This window comes from Schistocerca nitens, chromosome 1 (genome assembly GCF_023898315.1).
Source record: "Schistocerca nitens isolate TAMUIC-IGC-003100 chromosome 1, iqSchNite1.1, whole genome shotgun sequence".
NCBI lineage: Eukaryota > Metazoa > Arthropoda > Insecta > Orthoptera > Acrididae > Schistocerca > Schistocerca nitens.
The window spans coordinates 715,768,503-715,780,603 of record NC_064614.1 but is presented as its reverse complement, the minus strand read 5'-3'; the positions used below and the strand labels follow the sequence as shown (position 1 = coordinate 715,780,603).

Below are 12,101 nucleotides of genomic sequence, written 5' to 3'. Positions count from 1 at the left end.
TTTTCAGAATAAGGAACACAAACTACCATTGCGGTACTAGGAGATATTTATTTCGTTATTTGCCTGAAAATCATTATTTCCTTACACTGTTCAGAACTGTTCTCATAGTCAGCAATCAGTGTTACTTAAATATTACATCGTTTAATCACCAACAGTATTAATTTTTTTTTAAATTTGTGGTAAGTTGCTATGACACCAGACTGCTGTGGTCATCGTTCCCTAGACTTACACACTACTTAACCTAACTTACGGTTAGGACAACATACACAACCATGCCCGAGGGAGGACTCGAACCTCCGACGGGGGGAGCCGCGCGCAGTGTGGCAATGCGCCTAAAACCGCACGGCTACCCCGCGTGGCACACTATTAATGACTTAAGTTGGTTTACACTAACATTAAAAAAACGAGACATCTTTGTTGGGCATGCTTAAATGTTTCTTACCTCGGACATGGTGAATATTAAGAAGCACACATCCAGCACGTTGGTGAGAAGCAGTACCGATACTGAATAGTCCATAATTGTCTGCAGCAGGCCGACCATCCTGCATCAGAAGAGGCATGGTTACTGCGACGCTTTCCCTCAGTTTTAAATGACGAAATATGTGCCACAAACTGTACACATTCAGACAAATTGTGATTGTCACCACTTACGTTTGACACAAACAGCACTTAGCTCAGGAGAATTTTGTATGTAGCGTGGAATGTACGATTCCGGCAAGCTCGTGGTCGTGGCAGCTCGTGGTCGTGCGGTAGCGTTCTCGCTTCCCACGCCCGGGTTCCCGGGTTCGATTCCCGGCGGGGTCAGGGATTTTCTCTGCCTCGTGATGACAGGGTGTTGTGTGCTGTCCTTAGGTTAGTTAGGTTTAAGTAGTTCTAAGTTCTAGGGGACTGATGACCATAGATGTTAAGTCCCATAGTGCTCAGAGCCATTTGAACCATCCGGCAAGCAATTGACTTTCTTCTCTCAGGAGTTAAGTCCGACGTAAGGATTGTAGAGAGCAAAATAAGTTGGCTACACGCTGAAGGAGTTTCATGCAATCGTTGCTGTTGCTTTCTAAGAGTGAATCGTGAATGAACGTGGGACTCACGTTTCGAGTATGAAATTTAGAAGACGCTGGAAATCCTGACCTCTGCATTGAGAGGCGAATGTCAAATACGAATGTACAAGAACATCATACGAAAGTCAAGAACTGGCCTTCAGAATGAACCAGATGACTACGCCAAATAGGCTACAACTCCACAGTTAAACGAAATTTTCATGCAGAGGAGCCAAAGTAAGCGCCTTTGCAACCGTCCAACAAAAATCAAGCTGTGGAAAAACTTGTAAATTCCAACATCGACAGAGAGATTTGATGTCGATTGATCGTAGGTGAATCACAAATTCTGATAGATACCTTCTGAGGTGTAAAACGGTTTTACAGATATAGCGCTCTGAAATTACTGCGAGAAGAGCACAGGTTGTGCTCGCGAATTTACGGTCGGGCGAGCATTTTATTGCAATTCTTTAAGATGACTCACTGCTCTATAAAGGATACTAACGTGATTTAATGATGTACCTTTTCTTTCAAATGTTTCAAGCTTGTGTAAGCTTCAGCCAGGAGAATAACCAATAAAGAAACGCACGACGTAGTGGCACTAAAATAATCGTCAATTGTCAGTGTAGAGAAATCCGAATTTGTTACACTGCTGCATATGAACATTTCACTGATGGAACCACAAGACAGCATGATTAAGGCATGAGTAGGTATAAAATGAACCATTTCGTAATTCAGTATATTGGAAGTCCCGACCGAAATTAAAAAAAAAAAAAACTGAAAATAAATAATTAATTCACTTCGGCTCACAAAGCATATTTTCATGCCTTTTTAATTTTTAAATTGACGCTTTAAGCGAGCGTCTCTTTTCGTTTCGTCATTAACGTAATTACGTAATCAAATCACGGCACCAGCTTGTTGTCGATATAATTGTGAGCCTTTTGTGTTGAAATTCGAAATACGTAATCACTAAACGGCGTTTCTGATGACATTGTCACAGAGCTAAGCCATCAGCTTTCAATTGTCATAACAACAGTGGCACAGTTTGCGGTGCAAGCCTCCTCATCTTAAAGTCCTTATTCACAATGTGATTTTGTGACTTAACCTGGAAGACATAACATGCACCGCACCGTAGGTCGGCCGCCAAGTGCACGTCTTATTTCAGTCAATACAACATTGGGCGACTTGCGCGCGCGGGGGAAGCTGATGAAATGGTGATAAGGACAACACAACACCCATTCCTAGAGCAGTCCGCCGGAATCGAATCCGGGCCCGCTTGCATGGGAGGCTAGCACGTTACCACCCTAGTTACTAAGTAGGCGGCCGTCTTTGCAATATAAGCCTTCGATATTTCTCTTGTTAATTTCCTGTCAGCTAGGTCGTCCGAAGTCGCTTGAACACACACGCTGCATTGCTCTCAAGTTGAAGGAGTCCTTTCCATCTTTGGTGAAAAGGTAACATAGGAACAGCCGCAGATTATTTCAGTCAAATTCTTCTGGGTGTGTGATATGATAAAACTAACGACGTATTGGCTGCTATCGCAGGCAGCTACCACGAAAGTGTTTTGTCATACACAAGGTAGTGACACATCAAGAAAAAGAAATAATATTTTTTCAGTGTACGGACAAACGTTATGAAATATCATTCTTAATATGTCAGCTATTGAAAAAGCCTGAAACACACGTGGCCAATCTAATGGCACAAACAATTTCTCTAATATACTACAGCTACTTTAACATGCCTGCCCATATGATATTTCACATCCATCTAGACAGTTTCTGACGTTGCTGAGCAAAAGTCACAATAATATAGACATTTTAAAATGAAAACACCCCCAAATGACTGTATTGTTGTTATTTAACTACGACCTAAGTTTCGGTCTTTTATGCCATTTCCTAGTGAATGACTTCATTTCATTAACATATAGTGCGGTGTGTTCATTTAAAAACCATATCCATCTCTTTCTTGTGCGAAAAGCATCTGCTTAAAACACTAATACGCAATAAATACATTAAGCATTATATTACACTAAAGAGCCAAAGAAACTAGTGTAGGCATGCACATTCAATTAAAGAGATAACTAAACATACAGACTACGTCGCTGCGGTCTGCAAAGCCTATATAAGACAACAAGTGTCTGGCGAACTTCTAGATCGGTTACTGCTGCTACAATGGCAGGTCAGCAAGACTTAAGTGAGTCTGAACGTGGTGTTACAGTCGACGCACGAGTGATGAGACACAGCATCTACGAGCTAGCGATGAAGTTGGGATTTTCCCGTACGACAATTCCACGACTGTACCGTGAATATTAGAAATCCAGTAAAACATCAAATCTGCGATATCGCTGCGGCCGGAAAAAATCCTGCACAACGGGACCAACGACAACTGAAGAGAATTGTTCAACGTGGCAGAAGCGCAACCCTTCCGCAAATTGCAGCAGATCTCAATGCTGGTTCATCAACAAGTGTCAGCGTGCGAACCATTCAACGAAACATCATCGATATGGGCTTTCGGAGCCTAAGGATGGACGTGTACTGGTATGGAGACAATCTCATGAATCCATGGATCCTGTTCAAGCTGGTGGCGACTGTGTAATGGTGTGTAGAGTGTTCAGTTGGAGTTATATGTGCCCCTGACATGTCTAAATACAATTCTGACCGGTGACACGTACGTAAGCATGCTATCTGATCACCTCATCCATTCATATCCATTGTGCAATCCGGCGGACTTGGGCAATTCCAGCAGGACAATGCGACACCCCACACGTCCAGAATTACTACAGAGTGGCTCCAGGACTGCGGTTCTGAATTCAAACACATCCGCTGGCCACCAAACTCCCCAGACATAAACATTACCGAGCATACCTGGCATGGTTTGCAGCATGCTGTTCAGAACAGACCTCCATCCCCTCGTACTCTTACGGATTTATGGACCGCTCTGCAGGATTCATGTTGTCACTTCCCTCGAGCACTACCTCAGGCATTAGTCGAGTCCATGCCACGTCGGGTTGCGGCACTTCTGCGAGCTCGCGGGGGCCATACACGATATTTGGCAGGTGTACCAGTTTCTTTGGCTCTTCAGTGTACCATAAGCACTCTTACGGATCTAACGGCATTAACGTGTCAATTGCAGTTGGTAGTCGATGGTTAGAGCGCTGACATCACAGTTACAGGTAATTTTCATAAACCAATTATGTTGCCCATTGATGCAGCGTACATATGAATCGAGACAACCGATTCAGCGTCAACTAAGGCCTGAAGATGGTGCATTGAAGCGCCGAAACTGGTAGCTACACAGTAAATAAGATCATAAGGACGGTTGTAGGTCTCCAAGACCTACAGTCAAAAGGATGGACATACAAAAAAATGGTTGCTGCACGTGTTGGACACAATGTATTGGTGGTATGTCCTGCTCTCAGCAGTGATCTCTGGAACACGCCCACATCTGTAGACTGGGTCCTGGACGTACGCGTAGTGCAGACGCACGTCAAGATCGACGTGTTGTGTAAGCAGCGCTGGCAGATCGAACTTCATCCAAAAACATAATGCGGTCGCATTCTGCACCTTCTGTATCATCAGCGACCACTGGGAACCGTCTGCTTACATCATAATTAAGGTCACGAGGGCCCCTTCCCAGGCTGTGACTGACACCATGACACCGGCAAGTATGACAACTCTGGTGACGTGAAACAGTTGACTGGAGAGTTGTCTTCAGTGATTAACCTGCTATGACTGTACGCGAGTAACGGAGGTACTCGTTCATGGCGTAGACCTGGTGAGCTGCCTATTACAGAGTCAATTCTCCCACGACACACAGGTTCCATCCCTGGATTCATGGCGTGGGGGCCATCAGATACAGCTCGTGGTCAAATATGGCATTTCTCCAGGGTAAATTAAACAGTGCCCACTTGATTGGACAGGCTGTTACCCCGTGCTACTGCCATTTCTTCGACAGGACAGCACATGTCCACATACGACTATTGCTACGCAACGTGCTCTTCCTGGTGTACAAGAAGTTCCCTGGTCAGTGTGGTCAACAGATCGCTTGCCAATGGAACACTTTACGTTACGTGAGAAAGAGAGAAATTCTCGTTCTCCATGGTGAGAAGCTTAAGACTGCATGCGAGAATAGACGTCTGCGTTGTCGCGAGAGGGGATGCGTTATGTATTGGTGTGACTGTTTGGGCACCCTTCACTGTGACATGTATGTTTCATGTGGCCTGAATATCTTGTCATATACTCCTTACAATGTACCTCACTTGTCGACAAAATGACCTTGTCCTTGGACGTGTTGCATTTTTCCCGGCCGTGTATTTGCTGTAATTTCATTGAACCAGGATAACTAGAGAAAGGAAAAGTAGCTAAAGTTCCCCTGAAATTCGAAATTACCCCAATGTACGGTCGAGTATGTCGTTCGGTTGCAGTGGTTCGATAAAAATTATTTTCTTTCAAACATGTTCCTATGATGAATGTAGATAATGTCATAAATATTTTAATGAACTTAATTTAATACGAAAATTAATTAGAATGTAGCCTTTAACTTGCATCCGATTGTCCGTACCGATGTAGTTTAACAGCCCTGTATCACCAGTAAAAGCACTTGTCTCCGACATTTGCTGTCATCAACATGATGCCATATGAAACATGCAAATCACCACACTTCGGGTGGGCTGGAATTCATTGGAAGCAGCTTAATGAATAAATTAGCCCACCGAGCCTATTACGACACCGTGAATGATATGCGCTCCTGTGTTTGAATGACTGAAATTTACCTTAAAAGCAACGCGGTGAGCCGAAACTGTTTACCGTCACTCACATACATCGACATGTTCAAAAGCATCTAGAGAGTTCCGCATCATTCAACTAACAAAATTACAAGGAAAATTATGCTGTTGTTAGGAAAATTTGCTATTTAAAATTATAATGCAACTTTAAATACTACACAAATATCATTAAATAAATGAAGACACTCCGGACTGCACGGGCCGGTCAGGAATCAATCCCGCATATACACGTGATCTTTACTTGTGGTGATTAATGGACAAGTGACATTGTACTACGGCACATAACTCTCTGAAAAAGTGATTTCCTAACGATATTACAATTTGCAGGGACGTGGAGAAGTGTAAATGTATCACTTTGAGGCAACGCTCTAGTTCGAAAAAGACAAAAAATTGTTCAAATGGCTCTAAGCACTATGGGACTTAATATCTGAGGTCATCAGTCCCCTAGACTTAGAACTACTCAAACCTAACGTAAGGACATCACACACATCCATGCCCGAGGCAAGATTCGAACCTGCCACCGCAGCAGCAGCCCGGTGCCAGACTGAAGCGCCGAAAGTTGTAAGCTTAAGACTGCATGCGAGAATAGACGTCTGCGTTGTCGCGAGAGGGGATGCGTTATGTATTGGTGTGACTGTTTGGGCACCCTTCACTGTGACATGTATGTTTCATGTGGCCTGAATATCTTGTCATATACTCCTTACAATGTACCTCACTTGTCGACAAAATGACCTTGTCCTTGGACGTGTTGCATTTTTCCCGGCCGTGTATTTGCTGTAATTTCATTGAACCAGGATAACTAGAGAAAGGAAAAGTAGCTAAAGTTCCCCTGAAATTCGAAATTACCCCAATGTACGGTCGAGTATGTCGTTCGGTTGCAGTGGTTCGATAAAAATTATTTTCTTTCAAACATGTTCCTATGATGAATGTAGATAATGTCATAAATATTTTAATGAACTTAATTTAATACGAAAATTAATTAGAATGTAGCCTTTAACTTGCATCCGATTGTCCGTACCGATGTAGTTTAACAGCCCTGTATCACCAGTAAAAGCACTTGTCTCCGACATTTGCTGTCATCAACATGATGCCATATGAAACATGCAAATCACCACACTTCGGGTGGGCTGGAATTCATTGGAAGCAGCTTAATGAATAAATTAGCCCACCGAGCCTATTACGACACCGTGAATGATATGCGCTCCTGTGTTTGAATGACTGAAATTTACCTTAAAAGCAACGCGGTGAGCCGAAACTGTTTACCGTCACTCACATACATCGACATGTTCAAAAGCATCTAGAGAGTTCCGCATCATTCAACTAACAAAATTACAAGGAAAATTATGCTGTTGTTAGGAAAATTTGCTATTTAAAATTATAATGCAACTTTAAATACTACACAAATATCATTAAATAAATGAAGACACTCCGGACTGCACGGGCCGGTCAGGAATCAATCCCGCATATACACGTGATCTTTACTTGTGGTGATTAATGGACAAGTGACATTGTACTACGGCACATAACTCTCTGAAAAAGTGTTTTATGATCATTTTGTATAACAACCTGAAGAATTCGCTCCAGAATATTTAAGCCTTCAGCGGTTTGTGCAATCTTTTGGAACTTCATCGCAGATTAAAACTGTGTGTTGGATCCGTCCCAGTCCGGCACACAGATGTGATCTGCCAAGTAGTTCAGTACGCTCCAATTCGTCTTGCACATTAGAGGGGATTGTTTAAGCGGTATACCAGTAACCATGTTGTACGCTCTATGTTGACGTTCTGTGTTATGGATGATTTTCTGTACTCTTCCTTAACATTTCTTAACCTATTCAGCGAATATTCATAGGTCTTGTAACTTTCTCTTGAAACATGTCATTGAAATCCACAAATTGCTATACAGTTTCATAGTTAGTAAACACGGAACTGTACAATATTTCAGTTAAAGCCACTGAATTCCCTGCAACGTAATTTTAATTTAATCAAACGACGATCTGTAGCATAGGCCGCTAAAGCATGTTTATATTGTTGAGCTCGCCTTGTAGGTAGCCCCTTTGCAAAACGAAATTTTTTTTAAAAAGTTGAAGAAAAATTAACGTTCGACGCCCCGTCGACGACAGGGAAATTAGAGACAGTACAAGCTAGGCTTGGCAAAGGGTGCCGAAGTAAATACTTTCAAAGGAAGCGTGCCTGCATTAATCCTAAACTAAAAGGCAAAATCACGGGAAACCTCAGTCTGGATAGCCATACGCCAGTTTTAACAGTGTCTCAACCAATGCGACACCTTTCTTGGTAGAACCGGTTCGATGCCAGGTGGCGGAGGAAATTTGCGCATCGACGTCTGTAGTCTGCAAGCTCCGTTACGGTGTGTCATGGAGCGGTACTTGAGGCACCACAATCATTTCTCTTCTTCCCAGCTCCACTCGCGAATGGTACGTGGAAAATGGAACTGTTGATTAATCTGTGCGTGAACTCTAATTTCTCGGATTTTCTCGTCGTGGTCAATTCGCAAGACATACGGCGTGATTTCCTAACGATATTACAATTTGCAGGGACGTGGAGAAGTGTAAATGTATCACTTTGAGGCAACGCTCTAGTTCGAAAAAGACAAAAAATTGTTCAAATGGCTCTAAGCACTATGGGACTTAATATCTGAGGTCATCAGTCCCCTAGACTTAGAACTACTCAAACCTAACGTAAGGACATCACACACATCCATGCCCGAGGCAAGATTCGAACCTGCCACCGCAGCAGCAGCCCGGTGCCAGACTGAAGCGCCGAAAGTTGTAAGCGAAAATTGTTCTTATATATGTGACAGTAGAAATCATGTACTGGCACTGTTTTTGCTGAGACTGTACGGTGGGAAACTTTCAGAGGTGGTAGTACGGACCAAACCAAGAAAAAATATCTAGTAAACGTCGACCCTGAAATGCATGCCTTATGAGCTCCGAGCATTTGTTCCTCTTTGATACTGTGGAAAATCTTTCGCACTGAAAAAGTGCCCATAGCTCTTAAGGTATGTATTTACTATGCACTAAGTGAACTTGAACAGGGTGGCTTTCATACAGGGATCTTTGGATGACAAACCAATGGGAATTTTCTCTAAGATTTCGGCTTATAGTCATTTATTAGATGTCACAATAAATACTCGCGTACATTGCTACTTGAACAACACAAACGAAGAGTTACTTTGACCAAATTTTTTAAATAAATGCAGCAACTGCAATTGTAAAATTCCTCAGAAATCTTTCAACAGCTGATACCAGTAAACGTTTTAGTTTAGATAGAACGAATGAACTTCTAAACCTTTGTCAGCAAGAAATACTTCCTGAACGATGAATAAACGAATTAAAAAAACTTAACAGCAGTGATGTAGACTTTTGAGGAAGTTACTTAAAACATGATCACACCAAAGACAAATACAAGGGAATTGTTTTTTAGCGACGCCTGACTTGGTTAGAAATATTTACGAGCAGCTGACATAAGTAATGCACTTAATTTTCAGTAATTCACAAAGTGACTCAATTACGAACAACTGACAGTTTACCCAGGTCACTGCCCAAAATGCAACGTCGTACCCTTTATGATATGGCAGGTCTAAGACCTTCGCTCGAATACAGGATCTACAATTAATCAAGTCACATTAACAACGACTAAAGAAATCGGTGGGGGGGGGGGAGGGGGGGGGGGCGCTTGCTCGTGGCGGCTGCGTACCAGACTGAACTCATATGCACAGGAAAATACGCCGGGGAGCCACGCCTTGTGCCATGGCGTCTTACAATACGGATACTCACAAGTTAATCACTATAATAGAGAAAATAGCACTGGTAAGGCAATTGTATAACAAGCTTTTCTTTTTTTTTACGCGGTCCGCAGTGACAGGCGAATGACCTGAGAATTATGTCAGTGGCATGCATTTGGAAACAGTAATGCAAAATTTAATATTGAGATAACTGACGGTCGCAATGGCTGGCCATCCATTCGTGAAACTTGAAAATCAGCCATTAAGTCGCTTTACTTTAAACGCGAGCTGAGTTCCTACTTTGCTTAAACTGATGAGAAAAAAAGAAGATAGAAAGAAACAGTAAGCTCCACCGTGCAGCTTTTCCTCAAAGTTTTCGAAACACAGTCATCAAGGCGGCACTTGAATTACTCTCTCTTGGCAGTGCATCTAAATAGACCATAAGAACACTAACTTCGTAGGAACCAGGAAAGTTAGCTGGCGCTCACTCATTATGGATCTGCAGACAGCCGCTAAGCTCACGGTGTTCAGGTTGATGCGGCCACCACTCTCATCCAGACGCCTTCCTCTGTCCGGGCGCCGGTTGCCGTGTACTACGGTGCACTTGCCCGGCTCGGCCGACAGCTCCAACACTCGTTGCCCTGCTCGAGTAACCTCAAGTATAAAGCAAGCAAGCAGCCTGGCACATATCAGTCACGCCCTCTCTTTCTGCAGGTTTCTGCTGTAAGCCAGACGCCGGCTACGCGCCTGCGCACCACTTACGAAGGCAGTTTCATTCCGTGCGCGCGGCCTTCGCCCACAGTTACCCGGTCCAAACACTCCCAGCGGCGTTGACAATCGATAGGTCGCCAACGACCGTATCAGTATTTTACAGCCCATGTTTACTAGACTTTTTGTCTTGTTTGGCCCATACTACTAACTCTGAAAGTTTTCTACCCTACAATCCTAGCAACAACAGTTCCAATATGTGTATCCCAAGGTCAGAGGTATGAAATGATCTCCGCTCATAAATTTCGACTAGGTCGTCATCGGACCAGGGTCCCTTACCTCGAATTGACACATTTATCCTTCCCCACCAGCCCTGAAAATTTCTAACATCACCGCAGAATCACCCTGTATGTAAAAAGAAAAAAAAAAGTTCCTACCCTTTTGGACCACTCATGACCGACCGCCATGTCATTCTCTGCCAATGGCGTTACTGGATGCGGCCCGGAGGGTCGCAGGGTCAGGGCACCGCTCTCCCGACCATTATCCAGCTTCTCAGTTGACATCACGAGGTTGAGTGCAACTCGTTCCAGACCTCCCATCTAGTAAAATTCCCTATCGATACTGGGAAACAAACCCAGGTGTTCCGCGTACTAGCCACGCATGCTAACAACTGAGCTACCGAGACAGACGCGACGTATGTGGGAAAAGTAATATGTTGCCAGACTATTCTTGGAACACATGCTCTCCGAATGTTCACACTAAACCTCTCCGTGATGCACAACGTCTCTCTTGTAGCATCGACCAAACACTTTGGGTTTCACAATCTCTTCTACTAATTCAGCGTAGTAATGATCCACGACTGGTAAGTAAAAAAATGGGTTCAAATGACTCTGAGCACTATGGGACTTAACAGCTGAGGTCATCAGTCCCCTAGAACTTAGAGCTACTTAAACCTAACTAACCTAAGGACATCACACACATCCATGCCCGAGGCAGGATTCGAACCTGCGACCGTAGCTATGTACTGCTCCTCCGAGTGCATCCTTCAATGGGTCAAACAGATGGCAGTCACAAGGTGCGAGATCTGAACTGTAGTGTGGATGAGGAAGGACGGCCCAGCGAGTTTTATGAGCTCCTCTCGGGTGTGCAGACTTGTGTGAGGCCTTGCATTGTCGTCATGAAGTAGATGTTTACTCGGATGTTTGTGGTGGCGAACACGCTCATGCCATTTCTTCAATTTCCTGAGTGTAGTACAATACTCTTCAGAGTTGATCACTGCAGTACGATTGAGAACGTTAACAACTTCAGAGTCCCAGAAGACCGTCGCCATCACTTTACCGGCCGAGGGTGCGGCTTTGAACTTTTTCTTCGTAGCAGAGGTGGTGTGGCGCCACTCCATGGAGTGCCGTTTTATTTCCAGCTCGAAGTAATGAATTCTCGAACTGATGAAGTCATCTTTCATCGCCTGTACGACGTTCAACAAAAAATTGTCACAAACAGCCATGTAACGTGCACGCAATTCAGCACATGTGGTCCTTCGTTACTCTTTAACGTCCACTTTTAGGTGCCGAGGAGTCCCGCGGGTATATACCCCAACCGGTGGACGAGTGCGTCAGCACTACCAACAGAGGGATCCAGTTGTGCAGCGGGGTATCTGACTGCGGTCCGTCTATCACCTTGAATGAGAGTATTCGCACTTTCTAACATACTAGGAGTCACAGCTGTGTTCGGCCTGCCGGTAAGCGAGATGTTTGTGCGACTTTGTTTCCATTATGACAGATGCTCCGCCCAACGACTCACCGTTCTTTTGTTCACTGTCAGGTCTTCGTAGACCT

At 43.9% G+C, this 12,101-nt stretch overlaps 1 protein-coding gene across 1 annotated transcript in view; it reads right to left on the bottom strand.

Annotated features, from left to right (window-relative positions):
- Window positions 1-12,101, bottom strand: part of LOC126197193 (odorant receptor 43a-like) — a 108,416-nt gene that overhangs the window by 63,510 nt on the left and 32,805 nt on the right. Inside the window, exon 3 of the mRNA XM_049934626.1 lies at window positions 443-542. Within this exon, the coding sequence (XP_049790583.1) occupies window positions 443-542 (100 nt within the window). The remainder of the gene's footprint in view (window positions 1-442; window positions 543-12,101) is intronic.